General features: G+C 49.9%; 1 protein-coding gene across 1 annotated transcript; it reads left to right on the top strand.

Annotated features, from left to right (window-relative positions):
* The first annotated feature begins 1,535 nt into the window (after nucleotides 1–1,535).
* Nucleotides 1,536–24,859, top strand: MATCAP2 (microtubule associated tyrosine carboxypeptidase 2). The gene is made up of 7 exons (XM_054384988.1): nucleotides 1,536–1,560; nucleotides 8,129–8,814; nucleotides 14,918–15,061; nucleotides 15,767–15,899; nucleotides 18,784–19,089; nucleotides 20,065–20,162; nucleotides 24,673–24,859. Exons 1-7 carry the CDS (start codon nucleotides 1,536–1,538, stop codon nucleotides 24,832–24,834), a joined length of 1,554 nt encoding a protein of 517 aa, XP_054240963.1. The 3' UTR covers nucleotides 24,835–24,859.
* The last annotated feature ends 1,577 nt before the right edge of the window (nucleotides 24,860–26,436 follow it).

The raw sequence follows: 26,436 nt of genomic DNA on the forward strand, positions 1-26,436 counted from the left end.
ACAGCAATGAAAGCAACTGGCAGATATAGCAGCTCCTTGTCCTGTGTACCCAGGGTGGAGGATGCCCTGCTGAGCACTTTTGTCCCATACAGCCCTTTCTCCATCTGCCTTAGATACAGCAGATAATTATCAATGATGCCAATTATTATCAGTGACAGCAATAATGATAGTTTATAATAATCAGTGTACTGCAATGCAGTCTCTGGATTCAGTGAATGTTATGCTGCTAGACTCTGCCAAAGGATGATGGTGAAAACCCATTGATGTTCATAGAATCACAGAATGGCTTGGGTTGGAAGGGACCTTTAAAGCTCATCTAATCCACCCTCTTGCAATGAGCAGGGACATCTTAATCTACATCAGGTTGCTTAGGGCCTCATCCAGCTTCACCTTGAATGTTTCTAGGGATGGGGCTTCTACCACCTCTCTGGGCAACCTGGGCCAGTGTCTCACAACCCTCAGTGTAAAGACTTTCTTGCTTATACCCAGTTGAAATCTCCCCTCTTTCAGTTTAAAACCATCACCCCTTGTTCTGTTGCAACAGGCCCTGATAAAAAGATTCTCCCCATCTTTCTTACAGGCTCCCTGGAGCCCCTTATGTACTGAAAGGCTGCAGCAAGGTCTCCCTAGAGCCTTCTCTTCCCCAAGCTGCACAACCCCAACTCTCTCAGGCTGTCCTCACAGCAGAGGAGTTCCAGCTGTCTGATAATTTCTGTGCCCTCCACTGGACCAGCTCGAACAGGTCCATGGCTTTCCTGTGCTGAAGGCTCCAGAGCTGTACACAGCAGTGCAGATGGGTTCTCAACCTGCTGGCTGTGCTGCTTTAGATGCAGCCCGGGATACAGTTGGCTTTCTGAGCTGTGATCATATGTTGCTGGCTCATCTCCAGCTTTTCATCCACCAGTACCCCACCCAAGTCCACCGCCGAGCCGCTCTCAGTTCCTTCATCCTCCAGCCTGGTACTGATACAGGATTGCCTTGCCCCATGCGCAGGACCTCGCACTTGGCCTTGTCGAACCTCCAGAGGTTCACAGGGGCCCACTTCTCCAGCTTGTCCAGGCCCCTCTGGACCTGTTGCTGGCACCTCACGCCGAGCCGTGCCGGTGTGACACGGAGGACGACGGTTTTTTCGTCTGCAGCTTGGTACCCACCTGGCCGGGGCCATCCCGGGACACCGACGGGGCCTCTCCGTCCCTTGCACTACAGCTCCCAGGGTGCAGCCCGCCCCTGGCCTGCCCACGCCGCAGCTCGGGCTGCGCAGGGCGTCCCGGAACCTGTAGTCTTGCAGAGCGGGCCGGGCGCTCAGCTCCTGCCGGCCGGGCCCGGGGCCGGGGCCGCGGCAGGGTTTGGCTGAGGCGGTGAAACTGGAAAAGCCTCCACCGCGCCCAGCGCCGCTCGCCGCCTCCCTCTCTGCCTCCCTTCGGGGCTCGCCGCTCCTCCCCGCGCAGGAGGCGGGAGCCCACCGCCCGCCCCGGCCGCGCAGGGCGGGAGCCAAGCGGGGAGAGCGGCGGCGGCGGTGGTGCCGGCGGAGCACCATGCTGGAGTCCATCCGTGTCACCGGTGAGTACCGCCCCCGGCCGCTCCGGGGCCGGCAGCCTGAGGCGGGACCCGGCAGCAGGCGGCTTGGGCGGCACCGGCTTGGCGAGGGACTTGCGGCGACGGGAGGAGGAGGGACTCGGGCGCTTTGGGCGAGGTGCCGGGGGGGTGTCCGTGAGCGTAGCCGTTCCGTGGGGACCGGGGCACGGTGCCTCGCATCGCCTTGACTTGGGGAAGGACGGTGCGAGGCTGTCTGCCCAAGGGCCCTGTGCCCGGCCGGGGACAGCGGGGAGCGGAGAGGTGACACCCACCCAACTACCAGCGGAGCGAGGGGTGTAAGGTGCAAACAAACCCGCTACTAAAGCATAGTACAGATGACATGGGTGCCTGTCACATCTTGACTCTCTGCTGTGCCGTTTTTGCAGCTGACTTTACAAATTTTTACGATCCGCGCCTATCAGACCTTGTATTTCGGCTACAAAAGCCTACCGTGGAAGGGGTTTGTGTTCTGTCAAACCCTCTTCCCATCACTGCTGTGTACATCTGGTGTGCAGGAAAATCTGCAACACAGTTGCTGCCGCTGAATAAATTTTTCACTCGGATGTTTTCCTTGTCTGCATTTGGCATCATCTCATTGTGTCATTTCTTCAGCTGCCTCAAGCCAACGTTATTTTGTCATGGGGGAATCTATCCAGATGAGATTAGTAGAGATGTCTTTGATCTCATAGAGGTGTCTTAGCGTCCCCTCATGCAACACTGTCACAATCAGAATTAACATTTCTTAACAGCTACTGTTTTTTTCCTGGCATGTAATGTACATGTAATGTGCGTGGATACGAGTAACAGGAGGAGAAATAAAGTTCATGGAATCAGAGCATCCCTAGAGATGTGCAACAAGAACTGCAATCTTAAAGGATTAAGATTTCTCAAAAGGAAAGAATTATTTGAGGTCCATCCCCCTCCATCAAACACTCCTGAACATAGCTGTGCTGCAGTTCAGCACGCTAGAGATCTGCTTGGATGGGAGTTTCATCCTGTGCAGGTCTGTCTATAAATCAATTTTGTGATTACATCCTGGGTCTATTAAATGAATCAGAGTTCGTTAGTTGATTTCATTAGGGCCAGCTCTTCACTTCTAGTTATTGTTACTGTACTATGTAATTTAATTTGAAGAATTTGGCAAGTTACTCACAAGCACTGGCAGTTAATAAATCAGACATAAAAGCTGGCTTGTGGTTGAAATGTGCCCTTGTTTTTGCAGCCCAGTTGCATGACAGGAGGAAAGCAAGTAGGTGGATATTTTTGGGGGGAAAAAGTTCTTAGGTTAAACATCAAAGCACTTAACCACTAGCTGTGAAAATAGGAAGTAGAAATTCTATGATTCTATAATCATAGAATTGTTAGGGTTGGAAGGGACCTCAAGCATCATCCAGTTCCAAACTCTCTGCCATCAGAAGGGACACTTCACACTAGATCAGGTTGCCCAGAGCCACATCCAGCCTGACCTTCAAAACCTCCAGGGATGAGGCTTCCACCACCTCCCTGGGCAACCTGTTCCATAAAGGTTTTTACAGGAGCTCACTGGCTAGTTCTACAGCAAAACCATTTTCAGTCATAGACAGAGCTTCTAGTGCTGTGGACTTCAAATTGCCTGAACCTTTCTGCTCAAAACCTGGGTGTTTGTAAACCCTAGGTGTGTTTTACAGTGGTGGGGAAACATACTATATATAGTGTGTATAGATATATAGAGAGATGTAGGTAAGATAGATAGATAGACAGAGTAGATATATAGGAGAGATAGAGGTAGGTAGGTAGGTAGATAGATAGATAGATAGGTATGTAGGTAGGTAGATGATAGATACTGAGGATTCTGATCAGATTCTGTTATTCCACAGACATAAACCTGTAGTATTCAAGAGGCAGTGGAACATTGTAGATACATAAATCTCTCCATTGCCTGCTTGTTGCAGGATATTCCTTCTACAGCCCTCGGCACCCACAGACCATGCATCCTAGGGCTCACAAACTCTCTATAGCTGTTAATCCATTCACAGCACCTGATTAGTGAAGATAAAAAAATTGTCTTTGTAATATAATTGTGCATTGGCAGAATGTGGCAAAGGAGGAAGCTTGCTTGTCATGTCTGTATATTTTCCTCTCCTTTTTTTTTCAAGTTTCAAATGCTACTATTTTTCTTATTGCTTACATTACTTGAATTCCTATACATGTTAGAAAAATCAAGTCAAAGCTATTTGTTTCAGATTTTGAACAAAAATGAAATAAAGTGTGTTCTAAAATGGTAATGCTGAACTGAAAACCAAAAGCAGTGGCTCAGGCCATCACATTCCCAAGGACAGGAGGAACTGCTCCAAAAACTTCATCCTTCACTAAGCACCCCAGGAATCACACCTGCAGTTTGGAAGTGATTATGCACATTTAGGCTGAGTGAGAGCTGCTCCAAAACTGCAGGAGCTCAAGGCTGGCTGGGGAGAGAGAGAAATCCAAGCCCACAAGGATCAATCATTATTCACCTCATTCAACTATGGAACAGTTATTTAGGAAGCTGTTTGGATAGCAGCTACCCAGTAGCTGAGAGGAAGATTTTTCTACAGCTCTTCTTTCCTTCTCCTTTCTTCTTTCTACATCATCACCTTCCATTCCAAACCTGACAGGGTGTTTCATTTAGTCATTGAATGGCTCAGGTTGAAAGGGACCTTGGGGATCATCTACTCCACCTTCCCTACCACAGGCAAGGATGCCTCTCAACTAGATTTGGCTGCTCAAGGCCTCATCCAGCCTAGCTTTGAACATCCCAGACTGAACAGCCCCAGGGCTCTCAGCCTCTCCTCACCAGGCAGTGCTTCAGTCCCTTCAGCATCCTTGTAGCCCTCCCTTGGACTCTCTCCAGCAGATCCCTGCCACTCTTGAACTGGGGAGCCCAGAACTGGATGCAGTATTCCAGGTTTTATATTTCCAGCACAAATATGCATCAAACAGCAGCCTTCTGTAAGTCAGAAGAAAATTAAGGGCAGCCACAGTTAGTTTGGCAGCTGGAAAATAATTTTGCTGTGAGATTGCACCTATAAAGCAACTACAGAATTGGGGACAACTCTATTTTGATCCCAACCTTGTCCACATGAAACCTGCCAGTGCATATTCAGCACTTGATATACCATTTGTGACACTTGCAGGGGAATTCTAGCTGGTGATGCTCAGGAATTATCTAGATATCAATGCATTTATTACTGACCAGCTCTACTACTTAGCCCTGAAAGCTTCATGTCCTGTATTTGTGGCAGTGGATCTACACATGAGCTTGGTTTGGATATTTTTTTAAGGCCATTTCAAGTTGTTTCCTTGAATTATTTGTCTGTTGTGTTTGCTTTTTGGTGCTTTGTTTGGTTTTGTTTGTTTGGGGTTTGTTTTGTTTTGGTTGGTTGGTTTTGTCTGGGTTTTTGGTTGGTTGGTTTTGTTTGGGTTTTTGGTTGATTGGTTTTGTTTGGGTTTTTTGTCTTGTGGGGTAGTTTTTTTGTTTGGTTTTTTGTTTGTTTGACTTTTTTTGTTAGTTTTGGTTAGTTGGTTTGGTTTTCCTTTCCTATTTATCACTTCAGAGATACATCTGTGGTATTAATCCAGTGTGAGGTGACCCTGCCCATGGCAGGGGGATTGGAACTGGATAATCTTTGAAGTCCCTTCCAACCCTGACTAATTCAAATTGTTTGCTGTGTAGTAGCAATTTAAGGCTTCTCTGCTTATGGCTTTTGAGACATGAGGAGTAGAGAAGGTAAAGTGTTAACTGCTGCATTGCATTATTATCTCTTGTCTGTATCTTAAGAAGCAGCTCTTTAATTTCCAGCAGCAGTTTTGTCTCCACAAGCAAAGTCACATGCTCAGAAATGTTCATCTTTTGGGCTTCAGACATTCTGGAAAACTTGCTTTTCATTTATCCTTCTTAAAAATAAGGATTCTCACACTGGAATACTGGGACAGGCTTAAAGTCAGTCCTAAACACTTGCCAACAATTATGTGCCAACAAATCATTCTGTTGTGTACAAAATGCCTCACTTTGCAGCAGTTGTTTGTAGGTAGCACACACAGCAGTAAATGCTCACTGCCCAGCATCTTGGCTGTGTGTTTGATGCTCTCATCCTGGCTGTGTGTTTGATGCTCTTTTCCTTCTGGTGGGAACTGTGGTTCCTCACCACAACAGCTCAAGGTAAAGCAAGGTAACCCAGGCAGGCAGGTTGTCAGGTATGTAATGAGAGGGATCCTACAGAATTTGAGCAGGAATGCCAAGGAGGATGTTCCTGTGCCAAGCATAGAAAGAGGATTCACAAACTTACTGTGAAAGAGACCTGAGCTTGCATCCTTTAGTAAGAGGGAATGATGCAGTGCTCCTGTCTCCCCCTCTGCTCCACTCTCCTGAGACCCCACCTGGAGCACTGCATCCAGGTCTGCAGCTCCCATTACAAGAAGGATCTGAACGTGCTGGAAGGTGTCCAGAGAAGGGCCACAAGGATGAGCAGAGGGCTGGAGCACCTCTGCTATGAGGACAGACTGAGAGAGTTGGGGTTGTGCAGTCTGGAGAAGAGAAGGCTCTGAGGTGACCTTCTTGTGGCCTTCCAGTACCTGAAGGGGGCTACAAGAAAGCTGGGGAGGGACTTTTTAGGCTATCAGGGAGTGATAGGACTGGGGGGAATGGAACAAAACTAGAAGTGGGGAGATTCAGATTAGATGTTAGGAAGAAATTCTTCCCCATGAGGGTGGTGAGAGACTGGCACAGGTTGCCCAGGGAGGTGGTGGAAGCCTCATCCCTGGAGGGTTTTGCAGCCAGGCTGGATGTGGCTGTGAGCAACCTGATCTAGTGTGAGGTGTCCCTGCCCATGGCAGGGGGTTGGAACTGGATGATCCTTGAGGTCCCTTCCAACCCTGACAATTCTATGATTCTCTCTCTCCTGTTCCAGTGGAGAAAACACCCAGGCTGTAGCTTTTCCTTCATATGCTCATGCAGATAGGACCTCTGTCTTTTTGGCTTTTTAGAGCAGCATTTTCAGGGGAACCAAAGAACACAGATTGACATGGAACTGACACAGAGGTCCAACAGCATGAAATAGGTTGTCCTGGTGCATGTAAGGGAGCAAAACCCAATTTCCTTTGAAAATAAAGCTGAAATTAAGCTATCAGAAATTAAACTACCATAGATTATTAACTCCCGCCCCCCCCCCCCCCCCCGAAGGCATTTAGTGGTTTCTTGCTAATGTTCCATTCAGAGCATAATTACTGTATGTAAAGTAATTACAGCTCAGCTATGTATATCTGTGGGCTGAAGCTCAAATCCCTTTTGCAGGCTTCAATCAAGCTCTGGCCACATCTGCTCTTTGAATCCTTTTGTTTTAGGAGCAGCAGCAGGAGGCATTTCTCTGTGGCAGGATTTATTTGTTCCCTTCCTTCCAGCTCACCAGGATGAACTGGTTGGTGAGTGAAGGAGATGGTTAGAGCTAGCCAGTGAAGAGAGATCACTTGTCACTAACAAACCAGGACAAACAGCAGAGTTTTAAACCTCAGTGACTTTTTTTGTGCAGCTGCTCTGTGCCAGGGACCTGTCTTCCCAGGGGGCAAGAAAGGAAGTTACATGCACTGAAGGAATCATAGAATGGTCTGGGTTGGAAGGGACCTCCAAAGGTCATCCAGTCCAGCTCCCTCTGCAGTCCACAGGGACATCCTCCACTAGATCAGGTTGCCCAAGACCCTGCCGAGCCTCACCTTGAATATCTCCAGGGATGGGGCCCCAACCACCTCCCTGAGCAACCTGTTGCAGTGTTCCACTACCATCTTGCATTCAGTTTAGTTTCTTCTCAAGTGTTTTCTAAAAGCCAGCATCTGTTACTGTAGAAAACTTTGAACAGAGGAAATGACAGAGCTAACCTAAGGATTCACAAGGCTGTGCTCTCCTCTCTCCTCTTCATTTGCAGCTTCCTGGCTGTACTGAGGAGTACATGAAACTGAAGTCTTCTGAACTTATATTTCTGTTTGTATGTAAACTGTTCCCAGTGCCTGGCCCCTTCTGATCTTCTCACCTTTTCTGAGAGTAAATTCTTGTGAATCAGATTTTGCAGAGGAGACCACACCAGACTGCTTGTATCACAGCACAGATCCGTGTGGGATGTCTCTGTAAATACTGCTCACATACTCCTGTACAGTTTCCTGGGTTTTAAGTTACTCTTTATCCATACAGAAAGCCTTCCTTGCATGGAAAAAAAAAAATCTGAAACGTGCTTATGGAACAGTAAACATTCAGAAAGTCCTGGACTGAGTCTTAGCTGCAAGCAGTGCACTCCTGCGTGGAGATGCAAACATAAAACACTTGTTTTGCTGGATCTTCTAAGTCCCAGTCTGATTGTTCAGAAGTGATAGACACACACAAGTCCCCCATATGTCTAGAAGTCAAGGTTAACTTGATGTACCTGCAGCTGAGACAAGTTGTGTTTCGTTTATGTTGCAGTTTTGAGCTCTTAAGGTTACTTTTGCTATGTGAAACAATTAACTTGTCTTCACCTTCTTTTTATTTTTCCCCCCTCTCCCCTCAACGCAGAAAAACTTCACTGGCCTAAGACAGACCTTTCTAAGAAATCAATCCTGAACCTAGAAGTACACAAGCTGAACATTAGCAATGAAAACAGCCTCCAGCACCCACCTCCTGGCATCCTTAAGGACATCTTTACCACCGGAACCAGTAGCTACAACGTCCTTCTGCAGAGCAAAGAGGAGAAGAAGCACCACGCTCAGAAGCAGCCGTCTGCTCACCACAAGAAGCACAGGAAAGCCACCAAGGGCTGCTCCGCCGCCTCCCGGAGCGGGGAGCAGCGCAAAATGCAAGCGGCGCTGCCCTTGCTGAGCGGCGGCTGGTACCGCGCCGGCGCCCAGCCCTCCGCCGTCCGCCCCGGCCCCGGCTCCGCCGGAGTGAACTTCACCAGCAGCATCGCGGGTGCGGGGAGCGGCATAGCACTGCCTCCTCGACCCAGGGGTAGAACTAAGAGGCGTTTTCATCTGGCAAAGCCGAAGCAGTCGCAGAGCTCGAAAAGCCCCGGGAAAGAAGGGGACAGCTCCGGCCAGAAGCTCTGTTTGCTGACTGCCATCAAGCCTTGCAACGTGGAGGAAGAGAAGGTGAAATTCTTCAAGTCGGATTTCACATACAACCCTCAGTTTGAATATGCAAATCCTGCTCTGCCAAACGTGTTAGCTAAGCACAGTCATGCATCTGACAGGTTTCTTAAGCAGGTATAGTTACCTCCCCCCCCGCCCCTCATTTTTCACTGATTGTTTGTTTCCTACATCTGTTAAGGTGCTACTTGGCTTTGTGTGTGGCTATTTGCTTCTCCTTTTCATCCCTCTGCATCCTGCATTCATCAAAGATGACCATACAGTAGTAGAACTGAAAATATTTTTTAAGTAAAAACAAATGAAAGCCTCTCTGATGTTTCCAGGCTTCTGTAGGAAAAGGCACAGTTCCTTATAAATGGGTTTACAGAAAACATAATTTAATTCAAGAAAGCTTTTTAGGCAATGAAACAGAGGCCAATAGAGGCAGAGTGCCTCAATACGCTTAAATAAAGAGAGGGGGGAAAAGCAAAGTAGAAATCCTGCCAATCCTCTTGGTGACACAGGGATTGGGAGGGGATAGGAGTTACTTGAGGTCACAGTTATTGGATAAGCATATGTTGATGTTCCCTCTTTTAATCAACTTTGAAAGGATATTTGCATATACATTAGGCTCAATCAAGCAGTGCCAAATTCTGTTCTAGAGGGAAGTAACATTTTAAAAGACTCTCCCTCTTTTTTTTTCTTCTTTCCCTTACAATGCAGCCACACTGCTAATGTGCTACAGATGTTCCCATTCTGTGTGACTGCTGCCTTGGCTTCCAACCTGTCTCTGAGTTATCAAACCCCAAAACCCAGCAGGAGCAACAAACCCATGCTATCAGCTTTGACCTAAATGACATAACTGCTTATTAATATCATAACAGGACCAGTCCTCTTTCCACTATTAGGAAGATTATGTTTAACTCTGACAAATGTTTCTAAATGGAGAATCTTTAGCTTTTGTTTCAACTGATATTAACTTGGAAAAAGATCCTGCTGGTCCATGAGTTTTGTTCCTTGTAATGTGAATATCTCACTTAACATTCCCTCCCCAAATTCCTGGTGAAGCAGATCATAAGATAACAGGATGTTGAGGATTGGAAGGGACCTCCAAAGGTCATTCAGTCCAACCCCTATGCCAGAGCAGGACCAGAGAATCCAGCACAGGGCACACAGGAACACATCCAGATGGGGCTTGAAAGTCTCCACAGAAGGAGACTCCACAACTTCTCTGGACAGCCTGCTCCAGTGCTCTGTGACCCTCACAGTGAAGAAATTCCTCCTCATGGTGAGGTGGAACCTCCTGTGCTGGAGTTTATATCCATCACCCCATGGATACATGCATTAAAGTGCTATTATATCCATTCCCCCTGTGCTGTAGTTGATATCCATTACCCCATGGATTCATGAATTAAAGTGCTATGGATTCTAAAAGCTGACTCTCCACTTGTGAAGAGTCTGACTCTACATTTTTAATCATTTCCTTCAAATTCAGGAACTTGTATAAGTCATATTACCCAATGAGTCATTGCATTGTAAGGATGATCTGCTTTTCCACATCCAAAATATCTGTATGTGGCTGGCTTTTCATTAAGGGTTTGTCTTCTTTATGAGAACATGAAGAAAGTCAGCTTCAAAAGCAGGAAAATATGGAAACACTGTTCTGCTCTTAAAAATCAGCTGCCATACTTAAAATCATAGAATCAGTCAGGGTTGGAAGGGACCACAAGGATCATCCAGTTCCAACCCCCCTGCCATGGGCAGGGACACCTCACACTACATCAGCCTGGCCAGAGCCTCATCCAGCCTGGCTGCAAACACCTCCAGGGCTGGAGCCTCAACCACCTCCCTGGACAACCCATTCCAGGCTCTCACCGCTCTCATGGGGAAGAACTTCTTCCTTACATCCAGCCTGAATCTCCCCACTTCCAGCTTTATTCCATTCCCCCCAGTCCTGTCACTACCTGATATCCTCAAAAGTCCCTCCCCAGCTTTCTTGTAGCCCCCTTCAGATCCTGGAAGGCCACAAGAAGGTCACCTCAGAGCCTTCTCTTCTCCAGACTGAACAGCCCCAACTCTTTCAGTCTGTCCTCATAGGAGAGGAGCTCCAGCCCTCTGCTCATCCTGGTGGCCCTTCCCTGGACACCTTCCAGCATGTCCATATCCCTCTTGTAATAGGGGCTCCAGAATTGGATGCAGTACTCCAGGTGGGGTCTCACCAGAGCAGAGCAGAGGGGGAGAATCACCTCCCTTGCCCTGCTGCTGGCCACACTTCTCCTGATGCAGCCCAGGCTCTGGTTGGCTTTCTGGGCTGCAAGTGCACATTGACAGCTCCTGTTGAGCTTCTCATCCCCCAGCACCCCCAAGTCCCTCTCCTCAGGGCTGCTCTCCAGCCAGTCCCTGCCCAGCCTGGATTTGTGCTTGGGATTGCCTCGACCCAGCTGCAGGACCCTGCCCTTGGTCTTGTTGAACCTCCTGAGGTTGGCTTGTGCTCACCTCTCCAGCCTGTCCAGGTCCCTCTGAATGGATCCCTTCCCTCCAGCCTGTCTGCTGCACCACACAGCTTGAACCACCAGCTAAATCATACTGACACCAGATGAAACTTCTCCTTGGCTGGTGGTTTTTAGTAAGCTCCCCTTTGACCTTTACAGCAGTATTAGCAACACCCAACCGCAGCTTACATCAAGTCAACAATAACTTATTTGCCAAACTGAATTTAAGACAAATTATCCCTTTTGGCATGAGGGAGTGTGATGATTTGATGGAGCAGGCCCTGTTATTGATTTACCTTGCTTTTAATACCCCCCTCCTCACACCTAATCACCCCCTTCCTCACATCTAATAACCCCCCCCCACCCCTAATGATCCCCTCCCCACACCTCAGAAGGATTGTTTTAATAATGAATGATACTTCAGTGTTTTTTCCTGACTCTACTTTTTCCCTTACCATACAAAGCATGGGAAAACAAAGGCAAGAGAACAGCTTTATAAAAAGCAGTGAAGGCTTCAAATAGTCAGAGACTCATAGAATGGTTTGGATTGGAGGGGACCTCCAAAGGGCATCCAGTCCACCCCCCTGCAGTCAGCAGGGATCAGCTTGCTCAGAGCACTGTTGAGCCTCACCTTGAATATCTCCAGAGCTGGGGCCTCAACTACCTCCCTGGGCAGCCTGTTGCAGTGTTCCACCACCCTCAAGGTGCAGATCTTGTTCCTAACACCTCCTCTTTTCTCATTTCAACCCATTGCCCCTCACCCTGTCCCTACAGGCCTTTATAAACAGTCCCTCTGCAGCCTTCTTGTAGCCCCCTTCAGATCCTGGCTGGCTGCTCTTTGATCTTCCAGAGTCTTCTCTTCTCCAGGCAGAACATCCCCAGCTCCCTCAGCCTGTCCTCATAATCTGATGCTTCTGAAACTCACCAAGGAGGATGCCAATTGTTTCACAGAATTTAATTCAAATCGCAGTAAGTTCTTAGCAAGAAAAGCACTTCTTCAAAGTTCAGCTCCTAAAAACACTGAAAACCAGTATCTTGCTCTTGGCATAAATGACCCAAAAAAAGCAACTCTTAACACAGCTCCCAGCCCAGCAGATGGCACTCACTCATTTTTGTCTACAGCTAGCTTCAGAAACGTTCATCTGCATGCAGATCTGAGCTTAAACAAAGGCAGGAAGCCTATTTTTATACAAGACAGGTTGGATGAGGTCTTGAGCAAGCTGATCTAGTGCAAGGTGCCCCTGCCCATGCCAGCAGGGTTGGAACTAGATGACCTTTAAGGTCTGTAAGGCTATCAGGATGCTGAAGGGACTGGAGCACTGCCTTGTGAGGAGAGGCTGAGAGCCCTGAGGCTCTTTAGACTGCATAAGAGAAGACTGAGAGGGGATTTAATAAATGTTTATAAATATCTGAGGGCTGGGGGTCAGGAGGGAGGGGACAGGCTCTGCTCAGTTGCACCCTGGGATAGGACAAGGGGCAATGGATGGAAACTCCAGCACAGGAGGTTCCACCTCAACAGGAGGAGGAACTTCTTCACTGTGAGGCTCACAGAGCACTGGAACAGGCTGCCCAGAGAGGTTGTGGAGTCTCCTGCTCTGGAGCCTTTCCAGCCCTGTCTGGATGTGTTCCTGTGTGCCCTGTGCTGGATTCTCTGGTGCTGCTCTGGCAGGGGAGTTGGACTGGAAGATCTTTGGAGATCCCTTCCAGCCCCTAACACATCCTGTGATCCCATGTCCCTTCCAACCCAAACCATTCTAAGAAGCCTTGAAGCTATGAATCTGTATTTTTAAAACTAACACTTTTGTTATAGAAGTAGATCTTCCCCCCATGGAAACAAACAAACAAAACCCAACAAAAAACCCAACACCACAATGACAAAACACACCAGGAAACCACCACCAACCCAACCCCTTGCTGTCAACTTGGACCTAAGAGACAAAACCCAGTGCTTATCTGTATCATAACAGAGCCAGTCCTCTTCCCACTTTGGGCTCTATCAAAATGGTTTAGAAAGGCAGCATTTAAGTCTGACAAGCTTTTCCCAACAGAGAATCTCATGTCACAAGTGATACAGGACAAGGGGCAGTGGGCACAAACTGGAGCACAGGAGGGTCCCATCTGAACAGGAGAAAATACTACTTTGAGGGTGCCAGAACCCTGGAGCAGGCTGCCCAGAGAGGTTGTGGAGTCTCCTTCTCTGGAGACTTTCCAAACCCACCTGGATGTGTTCCTGTATAACCCACCCTGGGTGATCCTGCTCTGGCAGGGGGTTGGACTGGATGATCTCTGGAGGTCCCTTCCAACCCCTAACATTCTGTGCTTCTGTGATTTACAAGGCAGCTGTGCACCATTGCCCCACATGAAAGAGAAAATAGGTAAACATGACATTGATAATCTGTGTCATGCTGATGTATGTGGGTCACAGTCTCACAGTATATCAGAGGTTGGAAGGGACCCCCAGAGATCATCAGGTCCAACACCCCTGCCAGAGCAGGATCACCCAGGGGAGTCTGCACAGGAATGCATCCAGGTGGGTTTGGAAAGGCTCCAGAGAAGGAGACTCCACAACCCCCCTGGGCAGCCTGCTCCAAGGTGAGTTGATCAGAATCTTCTTTTCTCCAATAGTTTGATGTTAGTCTCAATCTGGTATAAACTGCCTCCAGAGCATGTCAGCCTGTGTCTTACGTCTGTGGTGTCATAGTGACTCCCAATGAGTTATAAAAAGAAAGAAAGAAAAGGTAGAGGAAAGAAAGAAAGAAAGAAAGAAAGAAAGAAAGAAAGAAAGAAAGAAAGAAAGAAAGAAAGAAAGAAAGAAAGAAAGAAAGAAAGAAAGAAAGAAAGAAAGAAAGAAAGAAAGAAAGAAAGAAAGAAAGAAAGAAAGAAAGAAAGAAAGAAAGGAAAGAAAGAAAGAAAGAAAGAAAGAAAGAAAGAAAGAAAGAAAGAAAGAAAGAAAGAAAGAAAGAAAGAAAGAAAGAAAGAAAGAAAGAAAGAAAGAAAAGGAAGAGAGAAAGAAAGAAAGAAAGAAAGAAAGAAAGAAAGAAAGAAAGAAAGAAAAGGAAGAGAGAAAGAAAGAAAGAAAGAAAGAAAGAAATAAAGAAAGAAAGAAAGAAAAGGAAGAGAGAAAGAAAGAAAGAAAGAGAGAAAGAAAGAAAGAGAGAAAGAGAGAAAGAAAGAAAGAGAGAAAGAAAGAAAGAAGGAAAGAGAAAGAGAAAGAAAGAAAGAAAGAAAAGGAAGAGAAGGAAGGAAAGGAAGGAAGGAAGAAGGAAGGAAGGAAGGAAGGAAGGAAGAAAGAAAGAAAGAAAGAAAGAAAAGAAAGAAAGAAAGAAAGAAAGAAAGAAAGAAAGAAAGAAAGAAAGAAAGAAAGAAAGAAGAGAAAGAAAGAAAGAAAGAAAGAAAGAAAGAAAGAAAGAAAGAAAGAAAGAAAGAAAGAAAGAAAGAAAGAAAGAAAGAAAGAAAGAAAGAAAGAAGGAAAGAGAAAGAGAGAAAGAAAGAAAGAAAGAAAGAAAGAAAGAAAGAAAGAAAGAAAGAAAGAAAGAAAGAAAGAAAGAAAGAAAGAAAGAAAGGAAAGAAAGAAAGAGAAAGAGAAAGAAGGAAAAAAAAGAAAAGAAAGAAATGAAAAAAAAAAAGATATTGAGAGGGAGAGAAGGAATAGCCGTGGCCAGCCTGACACAGTGTGGTAGTCCTAGGCTGATGCCTAGGAAATTTTCCACAGGCTGAGTTCATGTTTGCTATGCATTTGTTTTTCGTAGTCTATTAACATTATGGAGAGGACACTGCAGAAATACGGAAGCTATGAGAAGTTTGAGCAGGCCACTGGAGGCAGCTTGCTGACCAAAAGTCGCATCTGGAATCATGTCAGGAAGTACATGGTGAAAGAAGGCTGTCTTGGGGAGGTGAGTGCTGCACTGGCTCAGGAAAGAGGCACTCCTCAGTTAGGGGTTTGGGAGCTTGGTGGAAAACCCCAGGGATTTCATTACAGAAGAGGGTTTGTCCTTCTGAAGTGAGGCTGCAGGTGCTGAGCCTTCAGCCTGTGACAGGGGAGCAAAGGATGGTTTGTGATAGCTGCTTTAAAGCCATCTACACAGAGCTGCAGAACTTGGGAGCTCACCTCTCAAATAGGTGAGGTAGAACTCAAATGTGGGGGGGGTTGGTCTCTTCTCCCTAATAACAAGTGAGAGGAGGAGCAGAAATGGCCTCAAGCTGCAGCAGGGGAGGCTTAGACTGGAAACTCCTTGTCTGAAAGGGGGTCAAACACTGGAACAGGGTGGTGGCTGAATCCCCAGCCCTGGAGGTGTTTCCAGGAGGCAGGGACGTGGTGCTGAGGGCCATGGTTTAGCCCCAGCCTTGGCAGAGTTAGAGAATGGCTGGGCTGCATGATCTTACAGGGCTTTCCCAACCCAAATGAGCCTCCGAGTCTCTGATTTCTGTAGATGTTAGACCTGAGAGCCCATTTGGGAGGCCCTTCCTCCACCGTTAGAACATTCCATCCATCGCAGCTTTCTCCTGGCTGTGCCCAGTCTAACTCTTGACCAGCTGAATGCAGCAGGAGTAGGGGTGGGAAGAGAGCCCTTTGCCTCCCTGCCCTCTCTCCTTTTCAGATCGTGGTCCACCTGACAGAGGACCTGCTGTCTCGAGCCTCCATGACGGTGGTGAACGGCCGCCCCACGCTCACCATCAACACCTCCACTGCCCGCGAGCACTGGCTGGAAGGGATGCTGAGGCACGAGATTGGTATGAGCAGGGCATAGGGCAGGGCACAGGGCAGGCCCTGCATGCCTGCTGGCTGCCTTTGCAGCGAGGGGCCAGGCACTGCACACACACCCCAGCAGGGAACAGCTCTCTCACAGGAATCTGTGCTGCAAGTGTGCCTAGGGGAAGGAGAAACCTCTTGATCAGAGAATCTTAGGGGAGGGAAGGGACCTCCAAAGATCATCCAGTCCAACCCCCCCCTGCCACAGCAGGATCACAGGAAAGATCACAGGATGTTAGGGATTGGAAGCGACTTCTGGAGATCATCCAGTCCAACCCTCCTGCCAGAACAGGACCAGAGAATCCAGCACAGGGCACACAGGAACACATCCAGATGGGGCTTGAAAGTCTCCAGAGCAGGAGACTCCACAACCTCTCTGGGCAGCCTGTTCCAGTGCTCTGTGACCCTCACAGTGAAGAAGTTCCTCCTCATGTTGAGGTGGAACCTCCTGTGCTGGAGTTTCTATCCATTGCCCCTTGTCCTATCCCAGGGTGCAGGCTCTTCTCAGTTGCTCCCTGTGACAGGACAAGGGGTAATGGATATGAACTAGAGCAGATCACACAGGAACACATCCAGGTGGGTTTTGAATATCTCCAGAGAAGGAGACTCCAAACCCCACCCTGGGCAGCCTGTTCCAGTATTCTGTCACCCTCACAGTGAAAAAAAAAAATCTTCCTCCCATTTCCATCGAACTTCCTATGCCTCAGCTTTGAGGAGATAATCCACCTGAGGATCCCTGGAGTTCCTGTGCCTCAGCATTTTGGGGCACTGCAAGCTTTTGCAGGGAGTCTGCCAGTTAGTGCCACTTCCTGCACTGAGGTTCCCAAGCCAAGGGAATCTTGGAGCAGGCAAAGTGTAATCCTTTCAGAGGATGCCTGCCCAGAGGCTATGCTCTGGGGCAGACCTTCTGTGCTGTCACTGCTCAGGGATGTTTTGCTCATGAGAGCCAGTTAGAGCCAGTCTGGAGTGAAACACAACCCAGAACACAGAAATAGTGTGCCCACTCGAGCTCAGCCCCAGCCATTTCCCTGGAGAAGCCTGCTGCTGCTGTGCTGCACTGCTTGCTAGAGGGGGCATGCTTTAGGTGTGAAGGATTCACCCAGCAGCCTCTCAGCTGCTGTGAGATTCCCTTCATTTTGCATTTCACAAACCTGGCCCAGCCCTGTGGAAAATTTCTACAGCTTTTCAGTGAGTCTGAATGAATGCATCAGACCTGCAGAAGCCCTGCAGCACTGTGAGGGCACACAGCCTCTTGCAGGGATGCAGCAGGGCTCCTTCAGCAGGCAGCACTTCTGCCCCTTGCCTTTGATTCTCCTCCCTTCTGCTCACTGCAGTGCCTAGCCTGTGCTGGAGGCTTGGAGATACTTGGAGAGTTCCTTGCCACTGATGTGGACATGAGGAAGAAGTTCTTCCCCATGAGAGTGGTGAGAGCCTGGAATGGGTTGTCCAGGGAGGTGGTTGAGGCTCCAGCCCTGGAGGTGTTTGCAGCCAGGCTGGATGAGGCTCTGGCCAGGCTGATCTAGTGTGAGGTGTCCCTGCCCATGGCAGGGGGGTTGGAACTGGCTGATCCTTGTGGTCCCTTCCAACCCTGACTGATTCCATGATTCTATGTGGGGAGCTCAAGTCCTGCTGACATTTGTATTTCTTAGTCATTTTGGGAGTCCCAGTTGCAGGCAGTCAGGATGTTAGAAACAAGTTCTGCATCCTTTTTCTTAGGGTGTCAGGTAATGATAGGACCAGGGGGAATGGAACAAAACTAGAAATGGGGAGATTCAGACTGAATGTTAGGAAGAAATTCTTCCCCACGAGGGTTGTGAGACCTGGAACAGGTTGCCCAGGGAGGTGGTGGAAGCCTCATGCCTGGAGGTGTTTAAGGCCAGGCTGGGTGAGGCTCTGGCCAGCCTGTTCTAGTGTGAGGTGTCCATGAGGTCCCTTCCAACCCTACCAATTCTGTGATTCTATGATTCATGAGGGTGGTGGAACACTGGAACAGGTTGCCCAGGGAGGTGGTTGAGGCCCCATCCCTGGAGATATTCAAGGTGAGGCTCAACAAGGCTCTGGGCAACCTGATCTAGTGGAGGATGTCCCTGCTGAGTGCAGAGGGGATTGGACTGGATGACCTTTGGAGGTCCCTTCCAAGCCAGACCATTCTGTGGTTCAGTAGGTGAATAAATGCTCTGTGACAAACTTCTACCCATGACAAAATTCTCTTTTGCAAACAAGGCTAAGCTGGGCACTTTCCCCAGTGCCCAGCATTCTGCAGAGGGCATCCCCTTCCTTTTGTTTGCATTTCCCTCTGCTCATTAGAAGCCACTGTTCTCAGTGCCTCCTTCCCTCCTCCCTCCCTCCTTCATTACTCCCTCTTTCCTTCCTCCCTCCCTCCTTCTTCCCTCCCTCCTTCCTTCCTCCCTCCTTCCTCTCTCTCTCCTTCCTTCCTTGCTCCTTCCTTCCTCCCTCCCTCCTTCCTTCCTCCCTCCCTCCCTCCTCCCTCCCTCCCTCCTTCCTCTCTCCCTCCTTCCTCTCTTCCTCCTCTCCTTCCTCCCTCCCTCCTTTCCTTCCTCCCTGTCTCCCTCCCTCCTTCCTCCCTGTCTCCCTCCCTCCTTCCTCCCTCCCTCCTTCTTCCCTCTCTACCTTCCTTCCTCCCTCCCTTCCTCCTTCCTTCCTTCCTCCTTCCTCCCTTCCTCCTTCCTCCCTCCTTCCTTCCTCCTTCCTCCCTTCCTCCTTCCTCCCTCCTTCCCTCCTTCCTCCCTGCTTCCCTCCTTCCTCCCTGCTTCCCTCCTTCCTCCCTCCTTCCCCCTTCCTCCCTCCTTCCCCCTTCCTCCCTCCTTCCCCCTTCCTCCCTCCCCCCTCCCTCCTCCCTGGCAGGCACTCACTACCTGCGGGGGTGTAACAACAGCCGCCAGCCCTGGTGCAGCTGGCACGGGCGCCGGGCACACGGCCTGAAGCCCATCAACCCCACCGAGGAGGGCCTGGCCAGCATCCACAGCGTCCTCTTCCGCAAGGACCCCTTCCTCTGGAGAGCTGCCCTGCTCTACTACACAGTCTACCAGGCCAGCCAGCTGTCCTTCAGCCAGCTCTTCCAGGACCTGGGCAAGTTCGTCAAGGACCCCAGCACGAGGTGGGACTACTGCGTGCGCGCCAAGAGGGGACGGACCGACACGTCCCAGCCAGGTGGGGCCCTCTCCTGCCCTCCCTGGGGGGGTTCAGGGCATGCACATAGCTCCTCCTGCTTTCACACAGGGAAGCCTTTGCCAAAGGGAGGAGTGGGAGGCACAGAATGGGTCTGGTTGGAAGAGACCTCCAAGCTCACCCAGTCCAACCCTCGACCCAGCACTGCTGGGTCAACACTAAACCATGTCCCTAAGCCCAGCTCCACAGGCTGCTGGAACACCCCCAGGGATGGGGACTCCACCACATTCCAGTGTTTGAGAACCCTGCCAGTGCAGAAATACTTCCTAGCATCCAGCCTGAACCTCCCCTGGTGCAGCTTGGAAACACTTTCTCTGGTCCTGTTGCTTGACACCAAGGAGCAGAGGCTGCCCCCTCCTCACTCCAACCTCCCTTCAGGGAGCTGTAGAGAGCAATGAGGTCTCCCTCAGCCTCCTCCTCTCCAGACTGAACATCCCCAGCTCCCTCAGATGCTCCTCACAGGCTATGTGCCCCAGGCCCTTCTCCAGCTTCATGTTTGGTTATTTTTCTGGCTAGTGGGTTTAACCTTCTGGTTAGTTTTTGGGAAGGTTTTTAGAGACTGGAATTTAAATATTTAGGGGTTTTTAATAAAATTGTTCTGCTGATAGAATCTTAGACTGATTTGGTTTGGAAGGGACCTCCAGAGGTCATCCAATCCAACCCCCTCTGCAGCCAGCAGGGACATCCTCCACTAGATCAGGCTGCCCAGAGCCCTGTTGAGCCTCACCTTGAATATCTCCAGGGATGGGGCATCAAACACCTGCCTGGACAACTTGTTCCAGTGTTCCACCACCCTCATGGTGCAGAACTTGTTCCTAACATCCAATCTAAATCTGCTCTTTTGAAGCCCTTGCCCGTTGTCCTGTCCCTGCAGGCCTTTGTTCTGCTCAGAATGGCTTGTGAGAGTGAGCCTTGAAGAAACCCTGACGGAGTGCAATGTATCTTGGTTCCTTTCAGGCTGTTTCAACAAGGATCAGGTGTACCTGGATGGCATCCTCCGAATCCTGAGGTACAGGGAGTCCATTGATTTCCATCTCCTGACAGCCCTTGGCAAGGTGGGTGGACTCCCTTCTCCCAGGGGGCACAGTTCTATCCCTGAGGCAAGCCTGCCTGGAACAAAACTCTTGAGTCACTGTGCTCTGATCTGGAAAGCTCTCCTCTGTACACCACCTTGCATTAACACACTGCCAGCTACAAATATTTGCAGGGCCTAGAAGAGTTTCTACCAGTTTCCCCTCATTCCTCACTTATCAGATTAAGATTTTATGGTCATAGGTCTCAGCCTTTCCTTTCCTCCCTTTACAAGGGACCTCAGAGATCATCTACTCCAACCTCCCTGCCATGGGCAGGGACATCTCTCAGCTAGACTCAGCTGCTCAAAGTCTCATCCAGCCTCGCCTTGAACACCTCCAGGGAAGAGGCAGCCACAGCCTCCCTGGGCAGCCTGTTCCAGAGTCTCACCGTCCATGTACTGAAGAACTTCTTCCTAAGCTCCAGTCAACCTACTCTCCTTCAAGACCATCTAGTCCAGCCCTCATGCTTAATGGAGTGGGCTCAGCTAGAGCAGGTTGCCCAGGCCCAGGTCCAGTCAGGCTTTTGGAATATCCCACAACCTCTATGGGAAGCCTGTGCCAGTGCTTTAGCACCCTTGTTTTGTTCAGACAGAATTTTTTGCCCCCCACCTCTTGCCCTGCCAGTGGGCAGTGCTGAGAAGAGCCCAGCTGTCTTCTCAGTCCTTGCTCCTTGCCCTCAGGTGTTGCTACACACTGGTAGAATCCCCTGAGCCTTCTCCTGTCCTGGCTGGACAGTCCCAGCTTCCTCATAGGAGAGATGCTCCAGTGCCTTAGTCATCTTAGTGACCCTCTACTGGGCCTGCTCCAGTCTCCCTCCATAGACCCTCAGGAAAAACAAGTTCTGGGAGCAGAGAAATGTGAAACTTGCCCTGAGACCCAACCTGGGGTCATTTGGGGTTTATCAACCATCTAAAGAGTGATTTATTTGTTTGTTAAAGGTAGAACAGGAGGACCAAGTCATTCCAAAGGGAGTATTAAGCTCAGCTGGTTTGTCATCCAGGTTAAGAGAAAAGGCACAGGAATTAAACATGGAGCAGCCCAGCAGAGAGGGGAGAATTTCCCTGCCTTGTGAAGATTCTCAGTGGTGCATTGTAACAGGGGCTGCGCCTTCTCAGCATGCCTGCCTTGGGCATGTTTGCCTTGCAAATACAACCAAAGCCTGAACAGAACAGGGAACCTTTCTGCCCTTTGTCTGGCACGGAGGGACCTGGCAGCAACCATGGAGGTGGCACAAAAGGCAGCTCTGCAGGCCAGCACCGGAAGCAACTGAACAGGAGCCAGCAGTGTGCCCAGGTGGCCAAAAGCCAAAGGCATCCTGGCTGGGATCAGAAATGCTGTGTCCAGCAGGAGCAGGGTGGGGATTGTCCCCTGGGACTCAGCTCTGGGGAGGCCACACCTGGAGTGTTGTGTCCAGTTTTGGGCACCTCAGTCCAAGAGAGATGTGGAGGTGCTGGAGCCAGGGCAGAGGAGGGCAAGGAAGCTGGGAAGGGCCTGGAGAAGAAATCTGCTGGAGAGCAACTGAAGGAGCTGGGGATGGTTAGTTTGGAGAAGAGGAGGCTGAGAGGAGACCTCATTGCTGTCTACAACTACCTGAAAGGAGATTGTAGAGAGGCTGCTGCTGGTCTCTTCTCCCACGTAATTGGTGATAGAACAAGAGGGAATGGCCTCAAGCTGCCACTGGGTAGGTTGAGGCTGGACAGTAGGGAGCAAGAGTGGTCAGGGATTGGAATGAGCTGCCCAGGGAGGTGGTGGAGTCCCCAACCCTGGATGTGTTTCAGGGTGGTTTGGATGTGGTGCTTGGGGCTCTGGTTTAGGGGTGAGCCTTGTAGAGTAGGGTTCTGGGTTGGACCTGGTGATCCTGAGGGTCTGTTCCAAGCAGAATGTTTCTGTGATTCTGTGAGAGGCAGTCCCCTCTGTGCTTTGGTAGGAAGGTAAGACAGCTGTGAAACCACAGCTCTGCATCTCAGACAGAGCAATTCCAAAGCTTCTGTGTCCTCTGTTCTCATCTGAGTGCTGGAGCCCTGGCTGATGGAGCAGCCATGGCTCCCTGGTGCTTCTGACACTGCCCACGGTGTGGCAGAGAGCAGTGTGTGGAAGCAGAGCACCTGCAAGCTCTTCAGGGCACCTACAAGTGACTCGGGAAAGGGCTTGAAGCCTGAGAGCAGAAGCTTTTAAGCAGCAGCAGCTTTAAAGCTGCAAAACATTTCTGTAGCAACCAGAGGCAGGGAAAGAGAGCTGGCCTGCAGATGCTGGAATGCAGATGTTGGGTGCACTTCAGTGCAGCATCATTGCCAGAGTCTGGAACAGCAAAAGCAGCCAAGTGTCACCTGCCCACAGGTGGGAGCACATGTCAAAGAGCCTCAGCAAGCCTGGGCTACCTCAGTCTGGTTTTAACCTGGGACAATGAATTCAATTCCATGTGGGAAGGAAGACAACCTCTGGCCACAGTGGATGAGATTTTGTTTTCAGTCTCCTCCTGATGTCAACTTTGTCATTTTTTTAGCAATTTCCAGGCCTGGGGTAATTCATCCCATTCAAATCATCCCTGGGGTCACAGGGCCTTGTTTCTGGGTTGCAGCAGTAAGTAGGAGAGGGAAAGGTTCCTTTCTCTTTCCTTTGGGAGGAGAAGAGGGAGAAGTTCAGGGTGGGGCAGGCAGGAAGGTCAGTATTCAATCTCTTTTGCTGCTGTATCTCCAGACTGAGAGGAGACAGCTCCTCCACATCTACTTCCACATGTGGTGTTTGGCTGTCATGCCACCCTGCCTTCCAGCAGCAGCCTGGCCATGGCTGTCTGTTTGGTTTCTGTCACTGCAGCTACAAATGCAGACAGGGCTCCTCAGATGCAGCTTCATTCTGCTCTTGGACTCATGAGCCTCAGTGAGGTGCACCTCTCTCTGCCTGCCCTTAGGGATCAGGCTTAGCAGCCTGGATGACACCTCCCTGCCTTTCCAGAGAGCCCTTCTGTGCCCCTCACACCTTGGTGGGTCACTCAAGCTCACTTTAACCTTTCCTGAACAGAAACCACCACCTGCTGGGGTGGCAGGCTGCTGCTTCCAGGGAACCCAGGCTGGGCACTGCTCAGCTCCTCAGAAGAAACATGGCCTCAAAAGGTTGAAAGGAGCAAGCTTCACCCTCAAGCCACCTGGGATAAGCCTGTGGTGAGAACTAGGCTGTGCCAGTCAGTCAGCAGAGCCAGGCTGAGGGGCTCTGCCAGCACATAGGCTTCTGTCTGCAGGCTGCCCAGCAATGCACAGCTTGCAGACAAAGCAGCAGCCACACACATTCCATCAGAGTGGAGAGCTGCCCAAGGAGTCCTCTGCTGGGTTTGCAAGGGTCAAGGCATTCCTCCTTCCTGCACCATCACTCACAGCACCTTGAGCTACTGTGAGCTCAGGACTGGAAGTCCTCACTTGTAGCACCATAAGCCTACAGAGAGACATCTCAGCTGTCATTAGAAGCAGGCCCTGCAGTAGCTGGGAAATGTTGGAGTGCCACTCCTGCACCCAGAAGGCTCTGAGGCAAACCCAATCTACCCTGCCATTGAGTGGCAGTAGCAGAGCTCATAGGGTCAGAGGGTGTTAGGGCTTGGAAGGGACCTCTGGAGATCTTCAGGTCCACCCCTCCTGCCAGAGCAGGACCCTGAAGGAGTTAGATAAGAGAGGTGCATTTTAAGTTAGCTCTGCACAGATACATTTGCTAGTGAACAGGAAAACCTCAGAGCTCAGCACAGCTGACACCATGCCTTGCCCTGCTTCCTGGCCCAACCCTGTCCCACATTCCCATTCAAGTTCCTCATTCTTTGCCCCAGATATTTTTTTTTCCATTCTCATGGCAATCTTTCCACCTCTTTGAGAAGAGACTCCCAGACTCACAAGTGCTCCAACCTCTCCCTCTGTTCCTACAGCTGCTATAGGCCATTCCCATTCAGGATCCTTTGAGTCTGTTCCCTGCTTGAGCCAACAGCAGAATCAGGAGGGATGGAGGCATTTGGGTGCAAGCTGGAGCAGAGGAGGTTCCACATGAACAGAAGGAAAAACTTTGTCACTGTGAGGGTGCCAGAGCCCTGGAGCAGGCTGCCCAGAGAGGATGTGGAGTCTCCTTCTCTGGAGACATTCAAACCCCACCTGAATGTGCTCCTGTGTGACCTGCTCTAGGTGACCCTGCTCTGGCAGGGGGGTTGGACTGGATGATCTTCTGAGGTCCCTTCCAACCCCTACTGTTCTGTGATTTGCTGAATTTGCATATTCCCCCTCTCCCATCTCTTCCACACAGTTACTCACAAGGGTTGCTCACAAGCTTTTAAATCCACCTGCTGGGGAATCTTTCCTCATCTCCAAGACGAGGTGTCCCTGCCCGTGGCAGGAGGGTTGGAACTAGCTGATCCTTGAGGTGCCTCCCAATCCTAACAACTGCATGATTCTAAGAGGATTCAGAGCTGGAGCAGAGGGGGCCCAGGACTCAGTGCAGAGCTCAGGCCTGTCCCTCCTTGCAGATCTCCTACGAGGACGTGGAGCGTCTGAAGGGCTTGGCCGTGACGGAGAACAGGAGGCTGCCACACTTCCTGCAGGACCAAGCCCGCTACATGGAGCACCTGCAGAAGATCATGCAAGTCAACGAACTGACTGATGAGGAGCTCCAGGATCTCATCAATTAGCCACAGGAGCCCACCAGTCCCTCGCCTCTGGGAGGATGTGGCTCTGCGCTTCCCAGAGCGTGCAAAGATGGACTTCTGAGAGGTGTGGGAGGGAGGAAAGGGTGGCCAGAATGTGTGGAATTGAGAGCAAGGCCTTGTGTGTTCCCTTGGGATTGTGATGCCACACTGGTTATTTTTAAAGAGTTTGTGCTTTGGTTTAGAATTCAGCTTAGGAATTCCTTTGCAGTGCTGTGTCAGTCACCCACTCTGGTTTGTGTGCTTCGGTGTAGTGGTTGACACTGCCTCTGGTAATAGCCTGCCTTTTCCCACAGGTTTAGAGGTGGAGGAGGGGAGAAAGAGGAGAAATTCCCCCTCATGCACTTGTCTTCGGTCATGGCTTTCACAGCTCCTGACAACAGAAGTGCTGTGGACTGCTCTGCATTGCTGTCTGCCTCACCCTTACCCATCAGGTCATCACTGGAGGGAGAAAGCCTTGCAAACACTGCACACAAGCAGGAATCAGAGCTCTGTAATGCTGCCAAAGGGATTTTTCCTTTACTGGGAGGCTCAGCTTTTAAAAACCCAAGGCAGGTATTGCTGTCAGCAGGCAGCAAAGTTCTCCCCCATTATCCCCTCAGACAGTGACACTCTTCCACCTCTTTATCTGTTGAGTGCTCATTTCAGTTAGCTGCACTCTGGAAAGGGCCTCCCTGCTTTGGGCAGGAGCAGAGCATGCCCAGGAATTTCAACACAGCGGTGTTTTGGAAGGAGAACTGAGCAGAAGTGTGAGGTTAGGTGCTTTGAATACATCCAGGGACACAACTCACCAGAGCCAGCAACACTCACTTCTGCTCTGGGTCAGCTTTTGGAGCAGTACCTCCATGCTGCAGCAAGCTTGAGCTTGCAGAGCTTGGTGAAGAAGCAAGATGTGAATGGGGGGTGGGGAAGAAAGACTCACAAGTGCCCTTGTCCTGTGTTCCAAGGGAAGTGCTGCACCACTCTGAAGCAGCCTTCCCTCTGTGTTAACTGCTGGTGCTATAGTCAGAGCAAGAATCATGGAAGGGACCTCAAGGATCATCCAGTTCCAACCCCCTGCCATGGGCAGGGACACCTCACACTACAGCAAGTTGCTCACAGCCACATCCATCTTGTCCTTGAAAACCTCCAGGGATGAGGCTTCCACCACCTCCACCACCTCCCTGGGCACTGTTCCAGTGTCTCACCAGCCTCATGGGGAAGAATTTCTTCCTAACATCCAATCTGAATCTCTCCATTTCTCGTTTTGCTCCATTCCCCCCCGTTGTATCACTCCCTGACACCCTCAAAAGTCCCTCCCCAGCTTTCCTGTAGCCCCCTTCAGATCCTGGAAGGCCACAAGAAGGTCTCCTGGGAGCCTTCTCTTCTCCAGACTGAACAGCCCCAACTCTCTCAGTCTGTCCTCATAGCAGAGCAGCTCCAGCCCTCTGCTCATCCTTGTGGCCCTTCTCTGGACACCTTCCAGCACAGCTGGAAGACAAAGCAGCTTAACTGTAAGGCACAGCCAGTAAGTCCTGAACAGCTTAGCTGACACAGGAGGACCTACATCTTCTGATTCAAGAGCTTTGTGAAATTATTGAGGCAAAT

Source organism: Indicator indicator, chromosome 11 (genome assembly GCF_027791375.1).
Source record: "Indicator indicator isolate 239-I01 chromosome 11, UM_Iind_1.1, whole genome shotgun sequence".
Lineage (NCBI taxonomy): Eukaryota > Metazoa > Chordata > Aves > Piciformes > Indicatoridae > Indicator > Indicator indicator.